Source organism: Musca autumnalis, unplaced genomic scaffold (assembly GCF_047663935.1).
Source record: "Musca autumnalis isolate F117 unplaced genomic scaffold, ASM4766393v1 scaffold_1, whole genome shotgun sequence".
NCBI classification, from domain to species: Eukaryota; Metazoa; Arthropoda; class Insecta; order Diptera; family Muscidae; genus Musca; species Musca autumnalis.
Window position 1 is genome coordinate 207411359 of NW_027411644.1, and position 22754 is coordinate 207434112.

Here is a 22754-nt window from a genome sequence, read left to right on the forward strand (position 1 = left end):
ATATGGATTTAGGAGTAATCGTAGCACGACATCACTTCTTGTTGGTTTGACTGACAATATAAGGAATACAGTTAGTGCTGGAGGGTGTTGTGTTTTACTGTCACTGGATTTGGAAAAGGCCTTTGACAAACTAAATCATGCCAAATTGGTTAGCAAACTGTATAGTTTGTATAACTTTTCGTCCTCGGCTTGCAAGTTAATTTTTTCTTATTTGTTCAATAGACGTCAGTACGTCTGTTGTAAAAATAATGTTTCTCGTATGCTTCCAGTGAGTAGTGGTGTTCCTCAGGGGTCTGTTCTTGGCCCGCTGTTGTTTGTGATGTATGTCAATGATTTGTTGAGTTGTATTAATAGTAGGAATTGTATGTCGTTTGCTTTTGCTGATGATGTGCAAATTTTGTTTAAAGGAGAATTTGTGTTTTTGGATGTTTTGCAGTCGTCGATTGATTTTACTGTGAATATGCTGGTTACTTGGTTGTCTTGCAATGGACTCTCCATCAATACTCAGAAAACTAAAGTTATGTTTTTCGGAAACATGCAAGAGGATTCAATAAGTGTTTCCATCTATAGTACTCCTATAAATGTTGTAAGCTCTATGAAATGTCTTGGTTTGTTTCTTGATAGTGGTTTGGTGTTTGATGTGCATGTGAATTCTTTGGTGTCCAAGGTGAACTTTATTCTAAGGAAGTTGTACTGTTTGGACTTAGCTCTGCCTAAGAGCATTAGAATTCAGTTGGTCCATGCACTGATTATGCCTCACTTTTTGTATTGTGTTGAGATTTTTGGGGGTAGTCCGGGTTGTGCTTTGCGTAAGTTGAAACTTTTGTTCCATAGTGTTATGCGATATGTGTTCTGTGTTAAACGTCGTGATCATATATCTCCTTATGTGAAAGAGTTTCTTGGCTGCACGTTTGAAAATTTTTTGAGTTTGCGGTCTATGTTATTCTTCTATAAGGTTTTTATGTTGAAGACCCCTTTATGTGTGTTGAGTCTGTTCACGTTTTCTCGTTCTGAGAGGAACAAACAGATAATTGTTCCGCAGTTGACTCCTTTTTTGGAAAAATCGTTTTATCTTAGAATTTCGCGTGTTTATAACAATCTGCCACCATGTCTCAAGACATTTAATTCCTCCTTAAAATGTTACAAGAATAAATTATGTGCTCATTTTAATCGTAATCAAATACAGCGTTCACAAATGTTACCTTAGTTTGTAATGATATATTGTTGCATAGCTGATTCTATTAATGATTATTTTGTTATATATTTTCATTTCTTAATTTACATGCTTTTGCTTTTATTTATGTTTAATTCTATTCATGATATGCTAAGAAATATTGTTAGATATAAGTATCTGAGAGTAGTTATTGTATAGCTGTTTTTGGAACCGCTCATGGCCCTATGGGCTAGGTTACTGTGTTTGTCAAATAAAAATTAAAAAAAAAAATTAAATAGCTCGTTCTCCATAAAACTAGCTGATATTTGGTATTAACTTTTTGATAGAGGTATGAAACATTCCAGCCGAAATGTGCCGCTATATTTCGACGTCCTCAAATACCCCCATAGGACCGTACCTTCCGATTTACGGTATTTTGAAAGTTGTGGCCATAACATACCACAGATATGACTGAAATTTAGTATTTAAATTGCCATGGGTGTATAAAATATTGCAGAAGAGAATTATCAGTACAAGCCCTTTTCTTCAAATAACCCCATGAAGCGTACTTCCCGATTTTCGGTATTTTAAGTTTGTGTCATCAATATCCCACCTGAAAATTTCCCGTATTGTTCCATGTTTTTATATACCCGCCATAGAAAGATCCCTCCCAATTTTCGGTATTTTGAAAGTTTTAGCCACAATATTCAATGGGAAATTTGGTATTTAGTCTTAGCTGGAGTTACGAAACTTTCCTCCAGTACGTTCATAAAAATAAAACTAATTGTTCCTATTCACTTCAATACAGTTCGTGTTGGAGGGTATAAAAATTTCGGCCCGGCCGAACTTAACGCTTTTCTTACTTGTTTCACCTACAAAAACTCTATTTAGAAAAATAAAGATCTGTTGAAAATACTTTTAGGTCCACCACTCATGTTATTGTTTTGTTTTTGTACCGTTGTAGGCTGAAAGTATACAGCTGTCGTCAAAGCCGACTTATTATGTGTTTCAGACAATTTGGAGTCGATCTAGCCATGTCCGTCCGTCTGTCTGTCTGTCCTGCTGGCTGGAGCGCACGATAACTCTCGAACGGATGAACCGATTCGGTTCAAATTTTGGCTTTCGTAATATTTTGCCCAAACTTAGTTTAAGTTCGAAGATGAGCTACATCGGTCCACTCCTTCCGGTACCTCCCCCACAAAAGTTCGAAAATGTAAGTAATGTAGAGTAATATAAGGTTCCAATATGGTCTCAAAAGGTCCACTCCTTTGGGTATCTCCCACACAAAATTTCGAAAAAGTTCAGTTTAGGGTCATCTCTCGAATCGCTTTGATTTTTGTTTTAGCAATTTGTAGTTACTGCCCTCCATACGACGGTACAAGTTTCATCAGGGGCAAGTCCATACTTCCTGGGAAAATAGTATGAAAGTTGCAAAAACCCCCTATGACACCGTGTGAGGTGGTTGGGGCGCAAGATAACTCTTGAACGGAACTGCCGATTCGGTCCAAAATATGGCCTTAGTAATATTTTGTCCAAACATAGTTTGAGTTTGAAGATAAGTCATATCGGTCCACTCCTTCAGGTACGTCCCCCACAAAAGTTCCAGAATGTTCGAAAAAAATTTTCGTACAGTAACTCTCGAAGGGAGTGGCCGTATTGGTCTATACTTTACACATCCTAATATATCTACCAGATATAGATCATGTTCAAATATGGACTATATTTGTCCAATCCATCCGGTACCTCCCACATAAAATTTCGGATAAGTTCACTTTAAGACCTGCTATCGAATCACTTTGATTTTTGTTGAAGCAACTTGCATTCGCTGCCTCAATTACGATGGTAAAAGTTTTTTTAGGGGCAAGTCTATACTTCTTGAGCAAACAGCGCGAAGAGTGTAAAAACCCCCTATGGCACCATATGTTGTGGCTGGAGATCCACTTCCAAAACGGTCAATGTCGATCTATTCCTTTTAGTATCTCCTCCGCAAAACTTCTGATCTTTAATCCTAATCAAAATTTTTGTCGGTTCAAACGCCCAAAATTCTTAAAACCCCCTAAATACATACGTTTTTTGGGAAAAAATTGTTTCAATTTACACAGGCTGAGGGTATATCTCTGTCGGCAAAGCCGATTGATGCTTTTTTTTACTTATTTTAAAGATTATTCATTTAGAATAATTTACATCTGTCGCAAAACATTATAAATTTAAACTATTTTTCCCAATTTAAATTTTATATTTCATCGCAAGCCACAAAAACTAACATAGCGTCACATTTGGCTTGTTGTAATTTATTCGCAATAAATGAAGAGCAAATATTTCACAAAAATGTGATATGTGATATTTGCGGATTTGTCATATGTACATATCGACGCCTCCAAACAATAGTATGCTAAGTCGACTTAGCATGTTTTCAAGTTCTTTACATTTTTATATTTAACGTCCTTGAACTTAAATTCTGTCAAATTTTGGTAATGATCGGACAATCCGAACAGAAGTTATAAACAAATATTTACTTAGCATAGTACTGAAGGTCAAAGAAATTTCCAAACTTTTAGAGCTTGTCCTGCAAAACTCGCTTTTCAGAATTAGCAAACTATAATTTGGAGGTGTCGAACGTCCTTTAACTTAAATTCTGCCTAATTTTGGTAATGATCGGTCAATCCGAACAGAAGTTATAAACAAATATTGGCTTAGCATAGTACTGAAGTACAAAAAAATTTCCAAACTTTGAGAGCTTCTCCTGCAAAACTCACCTTTTAGACTTAGCATACTATTATTTGGAGGTGTCGATATATACATATGTGTATGTACACACAAACCAAACAACAACTAGAAATATGTATATTCGGAAATTTTGCATGTCAAGTAGTAAAACAAACGTGACATATGGCATAACAAACCAATCACAATAACCGAGAGTTCAGTGAAAATTATCGAAAAATGTTAAATGAAATATGAAATGAATAGAAAGAAATTATTTAGGGTTAGTCAGTAGTGATGTGTGATAATGTTGGCATATTTCATATTTTGATAATGACACCACATTGCACATAGATATTTATTACAATATTCAAATTGAAAAGGGAAAATGAATGTAGAATGTATGAAGCAAGAATGCCAAACTAAACACTATACACTGATAAGTGGCTTCCTGGAAGTGTTATGCCATCTAGACAACCTACAAAAGGTATTATAATACTTGTAAAACTTTAATACTTGCTCACATATTCTCACATTTAAAATGAGCAAAAAACTCATAAGAGTATAACAGATACGAAAGACGCGTGTAAGTTTTGTAACATTTTAAACACTTCACTTCAAATTAACACAGATTTATTTTCGTGTGTGTGTGAGAGTGTTTTATCTACAACGAGCTCTTAAAAGTAGGCCTTAAGTAATTTTCTCAAAATTAAGTGTATGTTTTCTACCTTCTTTAGTTTATTTTTAGCTTTTGGTTTGCAAAACACACACACACACTCTCCTGCACATATCAAAGTTCATTTTCTTAAAAGAAACTTTTGATATGAAGCCAAGCCCAAGGTACCGCAAAAGTAAAGAATTCTGTTTAATCTTCTTAATAGTTTATGTTGCTGTTGTTGTTACTGTTTTTCTTTCACTTCGTGTAAAAAGAACGTGGGTATTATTTAGTGATTATACACACGTCACTTTATTCAATACAACTAAGGATTACATACTAGTGTAGGCATACACGTGCCACATGTATGTGTCACATACATACATATGTACATTGTACATCCATGTCAGAATATTTACTTATTCACTCGTGCAGATGATGCCCAAGGAAGGTTGCCTATGGTGTGAATCCTTCTAGGTTAATGTTTGATTTTTGTTTCTACCAAATTTCAGCCTACAAATGTTACTCACGTCCCACTGTTTAGCAACCGAACAAAAAAAAGGAATTAAGTATGAAATAAGTTCTTAAGTATTTATCTGTCGTATAGCATCCAACAACATAGGTATGAACATAACTAAGAATTTGTTAATGGTTAAGGAAAATTGAAAACTAAAACTTATGAACCAGTATGCCAGGAAGCATGGACTTGTCCACGGAAAACATAATACCGTTGTAAGCAGGGCAACAGCGAACAGCATCGGCATACATTTCCAAAGGATCTTCTAACAGACTTTAAACTGCACTTAAACACCACTGCTGAACTTTTCTGGAGGAGTTCCCTAAGGTACCTCCATTTTAGAAGTTAAACTAAATTTGGACAATATATTAGGAGATCCAAAGTTTGGACCAAATTTGTTCAAGAGATATCGTGCATACCATTAAAGTGACATTTTTTTAAATATTCGGAGGAACTACAGGAAGTTGTGGGCCGGTATTGCCTATCTTCGAACTGAAAGTATGACAAAATATCAAGAACAGGGTTTCGGAGTCGGAGTCGGAGTCCGACTCGTAAGTCGAGCAATTTTGCTGGAGTCGGAGTCGGAATCTGAGTCGAAAAAAATAACTCGACTCCGACTCCGGGCAAAATTTTTTCCACGCTATAGAAATATTACATTAAATTTGAAACAAGAACATTTTTTAAAAATCATTTTTTATTTTAAAAGAAAGTTATAAAATAACATATATGAGAATGGTATTTAATACTAAGTTAAAGGACAATCCACAGGATATTTATTATCCTCTGAAGTGTAGTCCATTCATTCCTATTTTGTTAATCCAATGGATTCTTTACATTTTTGCCAAAAAAAGTAAAGTTCTAGGACAATCGAATTACGATTGGATCTTTAACCTCTTTTGTCAGATCTTACTGGTCTTCTCACAAAGGTCTATTGGTCATTGAGAAGTCATCCTTGTCTTCTATTAAAGACATTGCGGTCCCTATGGGAAATCTTACTGCATAACCTGTGAGACAAAATGGAAGTCCAGATCTGAGAGTGGAAAAATTACTTTTCGGAATGAAAGTCCCAATTAAGAACCCCAAAGGATCCCATAGCTGATATTTCTGAGTTATGACATAATGAATTTTTTGATTGACCCCCATCAGTCATTGAGAAAATAACTTTATATATCTGTTTGGAGATATTGTTTAATCATTTTTAGATTACATGTTTTCAGTTAAATAGAATGAGGAACCTTTATGTCGAATATGCTGCCCCTGTAGCTCAGTTCCTTCCATGTTCTTTTTGTTCTTGAACTCAAAAAGTAAGACAAAATGAAATTTTCTACAAAAACGTTCCACCGAAAATTATATGTAGGTTTCCCATATCCAAGAAATCAATATTGTCACGTTTTGATTGTTCCATATCAGTTTTACCAGCTACTTAAAAAAAAAAAAACAAGTAAAAAAGCGTTAAGTTCGGCCAGGCCGAACTTTTCATACCCTCCACCATAAAATATTCTGAACTAAAATGGAATAATTAGTTGTCATTCCTGTCCCCAGCTTTGAGTGGGTACGTTAAAATGTCAGATAATGTACATAAAATGCTTCTTCGGGAGGCCCTTTTTAATGGTGCCTATATCTAACTATGTATGTTGACAATTTGTGGTGGGCTAGAAATTGGGAGGTACCGTTCTATAGGGGTTATAATAAAACATGGACCTATGTTGACAGTTTTTGATGGGAGCCTTTAATGTCAAATAGCTTCTAATTCGGTTAAAAATTGTAGCTAGAATCCTCAAAATACCGAAAATCGGTACATAACGTGGGAACTTCAAATGTCATTAACAGCTAGTTCAGAGGTATGTGGGCTATACGAATATATGAACTTAAATGAACAATTTTTTTTTGGCTTTTAAATTTCAAATTACAGAAAGTTTGTCCAAAAAAATAAAGCTAAAGTACGGAAAATCGGGAGGTTTGTTTTGGGGCTATACCAAAACATGGACCTACGTTTGGTTAAATATTTTAAGTAAAATCCTCAAAGTACCGAAAATCGGGAAGTATCGTTATATTGGGGTTATGTTGAAAATTGTTGATGCAGATGTGTGGTGACCACTACAACCTTCACATGTCAAATTACAGTTACTTCGGTTAAAAATTGTAAATTATAGCTAAATCGGCTTGAAAATGTAGCTAGAAACGTCAAAATACCGTAAATCGGGGGGTACCGTGGACCGATATAGCCCACCACTTGACCTGCCTGCAAACAAAAGACGCATTTTTCCAAAATTTCAGACAATTTTGGTAGAGAGGTGTGGTGACCACTAAGAACTTCAAATGTCAAATGCTCAAATTACAGCTAATTCGGTTAAAACTTGTAGGTAAAAATCTCAAAATACCGAAAATCGGGAGGTACCGTTATATGGGGCTATACCAAAACATGTACCTATGTACACTAGTTTTGTTATATAAGTTTATTGACCCTTAAAAACCCTAAATGTCAATTTATAGCTAAATCTGTCTGAAAATGTAGCTAAAAACGTCAAAATACCGTAAATCGGGGGGTACCGTTATATGGTGGCTATACCAAATCGTGGAGTTTTGTTATATAAGTTTATTGGCACGTAAGAACCCTAAATGTCAAGTTATAGCTAAATCGGTCTGAAAATGTAGCTAAAAACAGCAAAATACCGTAAATCGGGGGGTACCGTTATATGGGGGCTATACCAAAACGTGGACCGATATAGCCCATCATCGAACTTGGGGGTACCGTTATATGGAGGCTATACCAAAACGTGGACCTATGTCCACAAGTTTTGTTATATAAGTTTATTGACACTTAAGAGCACTAAAAGTCAAATTATAGCTAAATCGGTCTGAAAATGTAGCTAAAAACGTCAAAATACCGTAAATCGGGGGGTACCGTTATTTGGGGGCTATACAAAAACGTGGGCCTATGTCCACAAGTTTTGTTATATAAGTTTATTGACACTTAAGAGCCCTAAATTTCAAATTATAGCTAAATTGGTCTGAAAATGTAGATAAAAACGTCCAAATACCGCAAATCGGGGGATACCGTTATATGGAGGCTATACCAAAACGTGGACCTATGTCCACAACTTTTGTTATATAGGTTTATTAACACTTAAGAACCCTAAATGTCAAATTATAGCTACATCGGTCTGCAAATGTAGCTAAAAACGTCAAAATACCGTAAATCGCGGGGTACCGTTATATGGGGGCTATACCAAAACGTGGACCTATGTCCACAAGTCTTCTTATATAAGTTTGTTGACACTTATGAGCCCTAAATCTCAAATTATAGCTAAATCGGTCTGAAAATGTAGCTAAAAACGTCAAAATACCGTAAATCGGGGGGTACCGTTATATGGAGGCTATACCAAAACGTGGACCTATGTCCACAACTTTTGTTATATAAGTTTACTGACACTTAAGAACCCTAAATGTCAAATTATAGCTAAATCGGTCTGAAAATGTAGCTAAAAACGTCAAAATACCGTAAATCGAGGGGTACCGTTATATGGGGGCTATACCAAAACGTAGACCTATGTCCACAACTTTTGTTATATAAGTTTATTGACACTTAAGAACCCTAAATATCAAATTATAGCTAAATCGGTCTGAAAATGTAGCTAAAAACGTCAAAATACCGTAAATCGGGGGGTATCTATCTCCATTTTTGTGGATGCTAGAGTGATTACCACAGACGGACGGACGGACGTGCACAGGTCGACTCAGAATTTTACCCTGATCAAGAATATATATACTTTATAGGTTCGCAAATGAGTATTTCAATGCGTTACAAACGGAAAAACAAACTTAATATACCCTCCATACTATGGTGGAGGGTATAAAAACATTGCACAGTGGGCTTGGATGCAATTTTAACGATTTAATATTTAAAATCAAATTTTAACAATGACTGTACTCATCGATTTTCTTGAAATTTTTATACCCTCCACCGTAAGATGGGAGTATATTAAGTTTGTCATTCCGTTTGTAACTACTCGAAATAATCATTGTAGATCCCACAAACTATTTATATTCTTGATCAGCGTGCAATTCTACATCGATATAGCCATGTCCGTCCGTCTGTGGAAATCACTCTAACGTCCGCACGGATTGAAGTAGGGGGATGCAATTTTGGTACACTCTATTATATGTACGTAGGACTTTTAGTATTGAAGACGGGCTATGTAGGTCCACGTTTCCGTATAGCCCCCATACAGAGTCACGCGTTTAAGATATTTGTCCCATTTTACCACCGAATTGGTTGTAATTTGGTAAAAAACATTTCTACCAAACTTTGTTTATATAGGTCCACGTTTTGGTACAGCCCCCACATAAAACGCCCCATATATAGTACGCGTCACTTTAAGATATTTTGAATGTATTAGTCTCATTTGACCACAGAATCGGTTGTAACTTTGTATTTTGGGTTTCCAGAGGCTAAGAAATATTTCTACAATAAAATGTTTATATAGGTCCACGTTTTTATATAGTCTCCATAGGACGATATCTCCCGATTTTCCGTATTTTGAAGGTTTTAGCCTCTTTATAACACCGAAATGGCTAAATGTTGGTATTTAGTCTTCGTTGGGGGTATAAAACTTTCCCCAGAAATTTGTAGGTATAGGTCCACGCCTTCATATAGCCCCCATAGAACGGTTCCTCCCGATTTTCGGTATTTTGAAGGTTGTGGCCACATTAAACCAGCATTAGCATTTTTCTGGGCTACAAAAATTTCCCTCAGAAAATTGTCGTTTTACGTCGACGTTTTGATGGACCATCCATAGAACAGTATACCCGAATTTTCGGTATATTGAAGGTTTCAGCCTCATTATAACACCGAAATGGCTGCAAGTTGGTACTTAGTCTTCGTTAAGGGGATAAAACTTTCCACCTGAAATTTGTCGGTATAGGTCCATGTCTTCATATAGCCCCCATAGAACGGTACCTCCCGATTTTCGGTATTTTGAAGGTTGTTGCTCAATATACCCTCGAAATGACTGACATTTGGTAGTTAGTCTACGTTCCCCACCAAAATATCTGATATTTGGTATTAAGTTTTTGATAGGGGTATGAAACATTCCACCCGAAATGTGCCGGTATAGGTCGACGTCCTCAAATAGCCCCCATAGGGCCGTACCTCCCGATTTAAGTTATTTTGTAAGTTGTGGCCTCAATATACCACCGGTATGACTGAAATTTATGGCCGATTCGAATTCAATTCGATCGAACTACGACCAAACTTCTGTTTTTTTTTTTTTTTTTTTTGAAAAAAAAAAATGATTTGATTTTGTTTTAAATCAAACAAAAAAATCTTCCCAAAAACAGTTGTTTTGTAGTTCTTCGAACGAATTCGAATCGTTTTAGAGAAACAGGCTATTAGTATTTAAACTGCCATGAGTATATAAAATATTGCAGAAGAGAATTATCAGTATAAGCCCTTTTCTCCAAAAAATCTCCATAGAAGCGTACTTCCCGATTTTCGGTATTTTGAAGGTTGTGTCATCAATATCCCATCGAAACGGAAGATATTTAATAGTTCGTTGGTGTTATTAAACTTTCCACCTGAAATTTTCCGGTATTGTTCCATGTTTTTATATAGCCCCCATAGAAAGGTCCCTCCCAATTTTCGGTATTTTGAAAGTTTTAGCCACATTATTCAACGGGAATAACTGATATTTGGTATTTAGTCTTCGCTGGAGTTACAAATCTTTCCTCCAGAAATTTTCCTCTTTCTTTCCTCAACGTTTTATACAGCCTCCATAGAACGGTACTCCCGATGTTGTTAACTATCCAAATCCAGAGAATCCAGGTTTAGGTCTAGTCGGTATTGCCCAACTTTATGTATTTTGCTCAATTCGGAAAATTGTAAATATTGGACCATGTTTTGGAAAGAACAAAAATGTCGCCCCATATGAGCTGTTTTGAAGGTAGTATTATCAGTTGAGATATATTTACTACTCCTGTAATAAAAAATTGTTCCTATTCACTTCAATACAGTTCATGGTGGAGGGTATAAAAAGTTCGGCCCGGCCGAACTTAACGCTTTTTCTACTTGTTTTGTATTAAACTACCACCAATTAAAACCAGTAAGGAAAGGATCAAAGTCGGGCGGGGCCGACTATATGATACCCTACACCACTGTGAATATGTAAAATATAAATCGGAGCTATATCCAGATCTTAACCGATTTTGACGTATATAGCGTGTTTGGTGCAGCAAATTCGTGAAATCGGGCGAACATATATATGGGAGCTATATCCAAATCTGAACCGATTTCGATATTATTTGGCACATTTATCTCTAGACTGAATTAAGTCACACATTCCAAATTTCATCGAAATCGGAAATATATAGCGTGTTTGGTACAGAAAATACGTGAAATCGGCCGAAAATATATATGGGAGCTATATCCAAATCTGAACCGATTTCTATATAATTTGGCACACTTATTTCTAGACGGAATTCAGTCACACATTCAAAATTTCATCAAAATTGGACGTATATCGCGTGTTTGGTGCAGAAAATACGTGAAATCGGGCGAAAATATATATGGGAGCTATATCCAGATCTGAACCGATTTTCACCAAAAGTAATAGCGTTCTTCCTATGGCTATAAAAGTTGTACTCCCCAATTTTCAGCTGAATCGAACAAAAAATGCGACCTGTACGTTGCGAACAAAAATACATGGACAGACGGACAGACATACAGACAGACAGACGGACGGACATGCATAAATCGACTCAGAAAGTGATTATATGTATATCCCCAAAAGGAACTATGGGTCTATTTCGTTTCCTTTTGTATGTTACATACAAATGCACAAAGACATAATGCCCCTTACCGCAGTGTGGTGTAGGGTATAAAAATGTTAAGTACTATTTGGTAGTGGGATTCGAACGAATACTAATTTTTCTTAATTTTTTAAAAATTGTGAATACAATTTTTTATTTATACCAGTGTGAAACATTTGATTTTTGAAAAAACGATTTTTCAGATTAGACTAATATTAAAGAAGTCATGAGCATTTCTTTGCATATAGTTTTTCAAGGTGCGATGTCTCTGGAACCTTTAGTCAAAAAAAAATCTGAAAATATACTGAAATGTTTTGCTCATAAGCAGCATCGCCACAGCAAAAGATATTCTTAATGAGGGTAATATTATGAGTCGATCAATGAATGTTCGTACGCTAAAGAGAGAGAAAAATGAGAAAAATGCGTCATTTGTTTGCAGGCAGGTCAAGTTCGAAGATCGGCTATATCGGTCCATGCTTTAAAATAGCCCCCATATAACGGGCAGAACATTTCATGGTGGAGGGTATAAAATATTCGGCCCGGACGAACTTAATGCTTCTTGACTTGTTTTAGATTTAGATTTTTTTTTGGGACACTGTAAACAGGGCCTAAAGAAGTACTTTCCTGTCGCAAGAAGAACAACCTCTCACTGATTTCATTCGTAAACATTTAACTTTCATGTGTGTTTAATGATCCTATGTCATCGGGAGTGTTGGATATTCGATCGCCACAGCATATTCCACTCAAATGACCCAAGTGCTTAACGAAGGCACTCTACGTGGCGATAACATAACACCAAAGAAGCAAAGTATTTCTCACTCCATGTAAAAAACTGCAATCTCCATACTTGAATACCAGAGACCTCCACAAAGGAACCCATGGAATTGCCAGCAGTGTCGTGCTGTTACCGTAGAGAAGAATGCGACATATAGGACAACTCTACTATCAGTAGCAAGGTGCAGAGCACGAGCGAGATATCGAGAGAAAATGAGAGAGGAAAAACATATTTTTCACAGAAACAAGTGAGCCAAGGCTATAGTCGGGTCGGGGCCGACTATGTGATACCCTACACCACTACCCCTGTTCATAAGTTTTGACTAATAAAATTCAAAATATTAAAATTGGGATAGCTTAGCGCCTTTGCTCTGAATGACTTCATTAACACAGGTAAATTTATTTGAAACGCATTTAAGTGCATCCACACCACAAACCAAATAAAAAATGGAAAAGTGGGATGTATGCCAACCATCAATAGGCTTCTTTCTGCGTTAGACCCCCATCAAACCCCAAAATTTCGTGAGGATCCGATCAAAATTTCGTAGTGTGATTGCACAAAAATGGAAAAAGGGATGCATTACCGACTATTGCGATATCTCTGTTGCTTGACCACCTATGACAACCAACTTCACATCGTTGTAAAGGTGATATTTTCTACTTTCCTTGCCAGGTTTTGCTTTCGATATACCTCCTACAGAAGGGAGATAGATATTAACTTTGAAATAAAACGTTGGCCTTTTTTCCAAATATTTTTTTGTCACATTCCGACCCTTGAATAATATCCGACCATTATCAAAAATCAAAAGGTTTTTTCCTCTGTGGGACCCCCAATAACACCCAAAATTTCGTGACGATCCAATTAAAATTGCGACCTGTAGCGTGATTTCCAAAAAAGTGGAAAATGGGACGTATTACCAACTATTGCGATTTCTCCGTTATTTGGATACCTACGCCAACCTGCTTTACATCATTGTAATGATGGGATTTTTTACTTTCATTGTCAGACTTTGCTTTTGGAAGGTCCGGAACCAAAGCTGTGATATTCTTCATTACTATTAAAATCGCAAAAATGAAAAGTTGTGTCGTTGCAAAGGTGATATTTTCTACTTTCATCAGCAGGTTTTGCTTTTGATATACCTTTTAGAAGCAGAGATGTTCGCTTTGAAATAAAACGTTGACTTTTTCTCCAAATAAGTTTTTTGTCCATTCCGACCTCTGAATATTATCCGACCATCACCAAAATTAATAGGCTTCTTTCTCTGTAGGATCCCCATTAGCCCCCAAAATTTCGTGACGATCCGATCAAAATTGCGACCTGTAGCGTGATTACAAAAAAATTAAAAAATGGGATGTATTGCAGACTATTGTGATATCTTCGTTATGTGGCCACCTACGCCAACCTACTTTGCATCACTGTAAAGATGGGATTTTCTACTTTCATAGTCAGACTTTGTTTTTGGAAGATCCCCAACCGAAGCTGTGATATTCGTCATTATTATTAAAATCGCAAAAATAAAAAGTTGGGTTCTATTAGCGGCTATTGCGATATATTCGTTGTTTGATCACCTACAAGAACCTACTTTACATCATTAGAAAGGCGATATTTTCTACTTTCATGGCCATGTTCTGCTTTTGGTATACCCCATATTGAAGCTGAGATATTCGCTTTGGAAAAAACGTTGTCTTTTCTCCAAATAAGTTTTTTGCCCATTACGACCCCTAAATATTATCCGACCATCACCGAAATCAATAGGCTTCTTCATCTGTGTGACCCCCATTTACCCTCAAAATTTCGTGACGATCCGATCAAAATTGAGACCTGTAGCGTGATTTCCAAAAAAGTGGAAAAATGGCATGTATTACCTAATATTGCGATATCTCCGTTATTTGGTCACCTACGCCGACCTAGTTTACATCATTGTAAAGATGGGATCTTCTACTTTCACAGCCAGGCTTTGGTTTTGGTAAGTCCCCAACCAAAGGTGTGATATTCGTCATTATAATTAAAATTGCAAAAATGAAAATTTGGGTTTTATTTGCGACTATTGTGATATATTCGTTGTTTGATCACCTACGAGAACCTACTTTACATAATTAGAAAGGCGATATTTTCTACTTTTATTGTCAGGTTTTGCTTTTGGTATACCCCGTATAGAAGCTGAGATATTCGCTTTGGAAAAAAACGTTGTCTTTTTATCCACATAAGTTTTTTGCCCATTCCGACCCTAAATATTATCCGACCATCACCAAACTCAATAGGCTTCTTCCCCTCCGGGACCCTCATCAACATCCAAAATTTCGTTACGATCCGATCAAAATTGCGACCTGTAGCGTGATTACAAGGTTTAGATGGACAGACGGACAGACGGACGGACTGACGGACGGACACACATAGCTAGATCGACTCAGCTCGTCGAGACATTCATTTTGGTATATATAAGTATGGGTCTACGACCATTATTTCGATGCGTTACAAACTTTTTGGCCAAAACCAACTTATAATACCCTCCCCACATAGTGGTGTAGGGTATAAAAAGTGAGAAACAGAAAAGCGAAATAATTGGGCTATACCAATGCGACTTTAGACCTGGCAACTCAACCATTGACCAGATAATTACCCTAAGACAAATCTTGGAAAAGACTCTTGCAGATCGAACTTGCCATTTTTGTGTCTATTATATAGCAGCCTATGACAGCCCCTTACGCACAAAGTTATCCCAAGTCACGTCTGAATTTGGTGTCCAACCAAAGCTCACACGTCTTTTTTCAAATGTTTTGCATATATGTTGTCACTTTGGGTATACATAATATATACACAAAGTGACAAAACATATGTAAAAAACATATCGTGTAGAATAGCCATAAAGTATGAAAGAACCTTTCCGGACAGTTCAATACCCACAGAGGTTTTAAACAAGAAGACAGACAAGCAGACTGAGTGATACTTTTTTACTTGCTTTCTGTATCAACTGTGTACTTTAATAAATGTTCTCGTATTCCCACTTCAATAAAATATAGCATGAAAATTAACGGTTTTTAATACTTACAAAAGCTGGAACACCACCTTCACCATGTGTTGTATCACCGCCGGCTTCTGTATGGGCTGACCAATTAATAACATCGTAATTAAAAATGGCATAGGTGTAAACTTCATCGGTGGCCAAGACCATTTGGAATGTGTTGGTCTGTAAAGAAAAACAAAGTACAGAATGATTAAATAAATATTAAATGTGTCATGAATATTTTTTCAATTAAAATATTAAAATCCTTTTAAATAACACATACATATATTATGACCAATTATATTAATTACAGGTATTCCATGAATTACATAAATAATGTTTGTATGATTTAAGTATGAGAAAATCTCTGGAACTAAATACATATGTATGTGTGTTATCGGCAAAAGACTTACATACATATTTAGTTTTTGAAGTATTTTATTTCTCTTAACATGCATGAGTTTTTATTCCCAAAACTGACCACAAAAGGACAATAACACATACTACAACGTAATATTAAAGAACCTCTGAGTAAACTTCGGACATCAGAATTTGCAGAGCATTGCACAATTCTATGAAATACAAACGTATTGTAATTATTAACTTATGTAATGAGGAAAATTATCATTATCCTGGACAACAGAATGACATGACATTATTTCGCAGTAAATAATGGCATAATTAAATAAGACACATTTTCAATATGAAGTACAGTTAGTCTGACAAGGTAATCGTGCGCGACAACAATACCAAGGTATTTCGTTACAATACTGAACTTTCGAAGAGACAAATTTATACCCAACAAACGTTGTGATCAGAAATTGAACGAGCAAAACTTGAATTCAGCTCTCTTGAATGACTTTTCAAAAAAAAAAAAATAATAAATAAATAAAAACTTGGAGAAGGGTGTATTTTAAGTGCATTCCCTTAAGTAACCCTATTTCAGACCAATGCAATCGACCGGAATGATGAATCTACGGATCTGATTTGATGGTAAACCTTCTAAAGGATAATTGTCTATACTGTTCCATGTTATGGTAGGATCTTAAAACACAAAACAATGATATTAAAATCAGACGAATATATATTTTTAACGTCTTTAAACTGAATTGCTAATTTCTTATGTTATTTTAGATCTCATTTGATATATTTTTGGTTCGCTGGTTATAAATATATGAATATATATGTGTGTGTTTTGCATAAATACACATTTACAATTTATAATTACAATTTCGCTGTGTGTTGCATTTCAAATGAAATAACAGACACTTTAATTATGAGTTTTATTTGAACACTTCGCTATTTGATTAACATTGCAAATGGTATTAATTATGTATTTCTGCATACATTGCAATATACAAACATACGTATGTACGTGTGTGAGTACATTTCCTTGACAGCTGTTTTACTATACACTAGGTCGAGGAACTAGTTGTGAACTGATAATACACAGAAGATTATAAGAATGGATCCAAGAAGACTGGTATTCTATAAGTTTAACTCATGAGATCTTTCAGAATACTATCAGACGTTCTTATATAATACCATGAGTTCAACTTAAAGAAGACAAAACTGTCCGCCTATGGATTACCATAACAACTTCTAAATAGAATAACATGAGGATTTAATGTAGAGGACCATGCAGTCTTCATTTGGAAGGTCCTGGTATCCTCCTGTACAAGTCCATGGGGTTGTCTTCCTGTAGAAGACAAAGGGGTCTTCAAATAGAAGACCATGAAATCTTCTTCTTAAAGACCATGAAATCTTTTTCTTGAAGGTCATAATGTCTTCTTATAGAAACGATAGGGCGATGATGTATTCCTATAGAAGACCATCAGGTCTTCTTATAGGAGACCATCAGGTCTTCTTATAGAGGTCTTCTTCTTATAGAAGACCATGAGGTATTCTCCTTATAGAAGGCCATGAGTTCTTCTTCTTATAGAAGACCATGAGGTCTTCTTCTTATAGAAGACCATGAGGTCTTCTTCTTATAGAAGACCATGAGGTCTTCTTCTTATAGAAGATCATGAGGTCTTCTTCTTATAGAAGACCACGAGGTCTTTTTCTTATAGAAGACCATAAGAACTTCTTCTTATAGAAGACCATGAGGTGTTCTTCTTATAGAAGACCATGAGGTCTTCTACTTATAGAAGACCATGAGGTCTTCTTCTTATAGAAGACGATGAGGTCTTCTTCTTATAGAAGAAGATGAGGTCTTCTTCTTATAGAAGGCCATGAGGTATTCTTCTTATAGAAGACCATGAGGTCTTTCTCTTATAGTAGACCACGAGGTTTTCTTCTTATAGAAGACCATAAGGTCTTCTTCTAATAGAAGACCATAAGGTCTTCTTCTTATAGAAGACCATAAGGTCTTCTTCTTATAGAAGACCATAAGGTCTTCTTCTTATAGAAGACCCAAGGATTTCTTCTTATAGAAGACCATGAGGTCTTCCTACAGAAGACCTTGAGTTCCTTTTATAGAAGACCATGATGTCTTCTTCTTATAGAAGACGATGAGGTCTTCTTCTTATAGAAGACCATAAGGCCTTCTTATAGGAGACCATCAGGTCTTCTTATAGGAGACCATGAGGCCTTCTTAGAGAAGACCATGACGTCTTCTTATAGAAGACCATGAGGTCTTCTTATAGAAGACCATGAGGTCTTCTTATAGAAGACCATGAGGTCTTCTTATAGAAGACCATGAGGTCTTCTTATAGAATACCATGAGGTCTTCTTATAGAATACCATGAGATCTTCTTATAGAAGACCATGATGTCTTATCATAGACGACCATGAGTTCTTCTTATAGAAGACCATGATTTCTTCCTATAGAAAACCATTAGGTCTTCTTATAGAAGACCGTGAGGTCTCCTTATAGAGGTCTTCCAACAGAAGACCATTATGTCTCCTTATAGAAGACATGAGGTTTTCTTATAGAGGACCATGAGGACTTCTTAAAGAAGACCATGAGGTCTTCTTAAAGAAGACCATGAGGTCTTCTTATAGAAAACCATGAGGTCTTCTTATAGAATACCATGAGGTCTTCTTATAGAATACCATGAGGTCTTCTTATAGAAGACCATGAGGTCTTCTTATAGAAGACCATGAGGTCTTCTTATAGAAGACCATGAGGTCTTCTTATAGAAGACCATGAGGTCTTCTTATAGAAGACCATGAGGTCTTCTTATAGAAGACCATGAGGTCTTCTTATAGAAGACCATGAGGTCTTCTTATAGAAGACCATGAGGTCTTCTTATAGAAGACCATGAGGTCTTCTTCTTACAGAAGACAATGAAGTCTTCTACTTATACAAGACCATGAGGTCTTCTTCTTATAGAAGACCATGAGGTCTTCTTCTTATAGAAGACCATGAGTTCTTCTTATAGAAGATCATGAGGTCTTCTTCTTATAAAAGACCATGAGGTCTTTTTCTTATAGAAGGCCATGAGGTCTTCTTCTTATAGAAGACCGTGAGTTCTTCTTATAGACGACAATGAGGTCTCCTTATAGAGGTCTTCCAAAAGAAGATCATTATGTCTTTTTATAGAAGACCATGAGGTCTTCATAAGGAACTAGTTGGAGGTCTTCTTCTTTTAGAAGACCATGAGGTCTTCTTCTTATGGAAGACGATGAGGTCTTCTTCTTATGGAAGACCATGAGGTCTTTTTCTTATAGAAGACCATGAGGTCTCCTTTTTATAGAAGACCGTGATGTCTTCTTATAGACGACAATGAGGTCTCTTTATAGAGGTCTTCATTGTGTCCTTTTCTAGAAGACCATGAGGTCTTCTTATAGAAGACCATGAGGTCTTCTTCGTATAGAAGACCATGACGTCTTCTTCTTATAGAAGACCGTGAGTTTTTCTTATAGACGACAATGAGGTCTCCTTATAGAGGTCTTCCAACAGAAGATCATTATGTCTTCTATAAGGAACTATTTGGAGGTCTTCTTCTTATAGAAGACCATAAGGTCTTCTTCTTATTAAAGACCACGAGGTTTTCTTCTTATGGAACACCATGAGGTCTTCTGCTTATAGAAGACCATGAGGTCTTCTTATAGAAGACCATGAGATCTTCATATAGAAGACCATAAGGTCTTCTTATAGAAGACCATTTAGGCCTTTGTATAGAAGACCATGAGGTCTTCTTATGGAAGACCATGAGGTCTTCTTCTTATAGAAGACCATGAGGTCTTCTTATAGAAGACCACGGGGCTTTCTTCTTATGGAAGACCATGAGGTCTTCTTCTTATAGAAGACCATGAGAGAAGTTGTTGCCATAGAAGACCATAAAGTCTTCTTATAGAAGACCATAAGGTCTTGCTATAGAAGACCATAAGGTCTTGCTATAGAAGACCATAAGGTCTTGTTATAGAAGACCATAAGGTCTTCTTATAGAAGACCATAAGGTCTTCTTATAGCAGACAATAAAGTATTGTTATAGAAGACCATAAGGTCTTCTTATAGACGACCATGAAGTCTTCTTATAGACGACCAGAGGTCTTCTTATAGAGGTCTACCAGCAGGTCTTTGTATAGAAGACCATGAGGTCTTCTCCTTATAGAAGACCAAGGGGTCTTCTTATAGAAGACCATTAGGTCTTTGTATAGAAGACCATGAGGTCTTCTTCTTAAAGAAGACCATGAGGTCTTCTCCTTATAGAAAACCATGGGGTCTTCTTATAGAAGACCATGAGGTCTTCTTATAGATTACATGAGGTCTTTTTATAGAAGACCATGATTTCCTCTTATAGAAGACCATGATGTCTTCTTATAGAAGACCATAAGGTCTTCTTATAGTAGACCATGAGGTCTTCTTATAGAAGACCATGCGGTATTTTTGTAGAAGACCATGAGGTCTTCTTCTTATAGAAGACCATGAGGACTTCTTTTTCATAGAATACCATGAGGTCTTCTTTTTATAGAAGACCATGAGGACTTCTTTTTCATAGAATACCATGAGGTCTTCTTTTTATAGCAGACCATGAGGTCTTCTTAGAGAAAACTATGAGGTCTTCTTATAGAAGACCATGAGGTCTTCTTATAGAAGACCATGAGGTCTTCTTATAGAAGACCATGAGGTCTTCTTATAGAAGACCATGAGGTCTTCTTATAGAAGACCATGAGGACTTTTTATAAACGACCATGATGTCTTCTTATAGAAACCCATGAGGTCTTCTTATAGAAGACCATGAGGTCTTCTTATAGAAGGCCATGAGGTCTTCTTATAGAAGACCATGAGGTCTTCTTATAGAAGACCATGAGTTCTTCTTATAGAAGAGCATGAGCTCTTCTTATAGAAAACCATGTAGACTTCTTATAGAAGACCATAAGGTCTGGTTTTAGAAGACCATGAGGTCATCTTATAGAAGACCATGAGGTCTTCTTATAGAAGACCATAAGGTCTTCTTATAGAATACCATGAGTTCTTCCTATAGAATACCATGAAGTCTTCTTATAGAAGACCATGAGGTCTTCTTATAGATGACCATGAGGTCTTCTTATAGAAGCCCATAAGGTCTTCTTATAGAAGCCCATAAGGTCTTCTTATAGATGACCATAAAGTCTCCTATAAAAGACCATGAGGTTCATGCAGAAGACCATGATCTCTTCTATAGAAGATCGTCGTAAAAAATATTTTAAGGTTTTTTTACAGAAGACCATGAGATCGCCTTATAGGAGATCATGAGGTCTCCTTATAGTAGATCATGAGGTATTCTCATAGAAGGCCATAGGGTCTTCGTACAGAAGATTATGGAGTTTCCGTCTTCTAACAGAGAACCATGAGGTCTTTTAATAGAAGATCACAAGGTCTCCTTACAGAGGATCCTGAGGCGTTGTTATTAAAGAACATGTAGTCTTCTTATATAATACCATGATACCTCGTTATAGGAAATCATGAAGTCGTCTTGAAGAAAACCCTGAAGTCTTCTTATGGAACACCACGGGGTCTTGTTATATAACAACATAAGATCTTCCTATAGAAGACCATGAGGTCTTCTTATAGAATATCATGAAAACTTCTTATAGAAAATCGTAACGATTTCTTAAAGAAATCCCTGAGGTTTTCTTTAAAAAAGCCCAGAGATCTTATAGAAGATCATAAGGTCTTCTTTCTTTAAACCACAAGGTCGTCTTTCTGAAAACCCAAAATTATTTTTCAGAACACCATAGGGACTTGTTATAGAACAAGTCTATGATCTCTTAATGGAAGACCATGTGTTGTTCTTATAAAAGACCGTGAGGTCTTCTTAAAGAATACCATCAGGTCTTGTTATAGAAGACCACGAGGTCTTCTTATAGAACACCAAGAGGTCTTTTAATAGAAAACTATGAGATCTTCTTTCAGAACACTATAACGTATTCTTATAGAAGACCCTAAGAAACCTTTTAGGGCTTCTTAAAGAACGCCCTGAGAACTTCTTAAAAGAAATCCTGAGGTCTTTTTAATGAAAGAATATGAGTTCTTCTGATAAAAGTTGGTGAGGTCTTCTTGAAGTTGATCATGAGTTCTTTTTTACCTTGAAATCTGCATAGAGAAGACCACAAGTTTTTCTAAGAAGGTTTCCTTCTCGTAGAAGACCATAAAGCCTTTTTGTAGAATACCATGACATTTTCTTGTAAAACACATGGTATCTTCTTTTAAAATATATATTGTGTGATAAGTAACATATACAGAATAGTCACTTTCCCGTCACTCACAATATACATAAACTCCAATATGTGTGTGTCAACGCTAGCAATCTCTTTCTGTGTGGGTGTATGAATATTTGCATTTATTGTCGGTAAATATTCAAATGTCCTGTCCTCCCCATTTACTTAAGTAAACACTTCGTTTCGAATGATATGTTGAGTTCTTCCTCCTGCTGCGGAATATTAAGGATAAATGTGACAAATGCCATAACTCTCTTAAGAACTGAATTAATATTCAACGATATGAATATTGACGTGAATTCAGGACAATTTCATTTTAACATATACACTTACATATGTATGTATTATGTGTATGTGTGGGCTTATGTTGCTCATGCAAATGACAGTCATCGTTTAAATTGACCACAACAATAAACTATGTAAATATAAATTAATGACATACAATGAATATTTACGTTAGTACGGTACATATGTACATATTTACTTTCG

The 22754-nt window shown here is 36.1% G+C and overlaps 1 protein-coding gene across 8 annotated transcripts in view; it reads right to left on the reverse strand.

The window, feature by feature from the left end:
• mesh (sushi domain containing 2 mesh) overlaps positions 1-22754 on the reverse strand; it is a 172264-nt gene that overhangs the window by 58390 nt on the left and 91120 nt on the right. For all 8 annotated transcript variants that reach the window (XM_073959977.1, XM_073959976.1, XM_073959974.1 and 5 more), the window contains one exon: positions 15660-15797. In XM_073959977.1, the coding sequence (XP_073816078.1) occupies positions 15660-15797 (138 nt within the window). The remainder of the gene's footprint in view (positions 1-15659; positions 15798-22754) is intronic.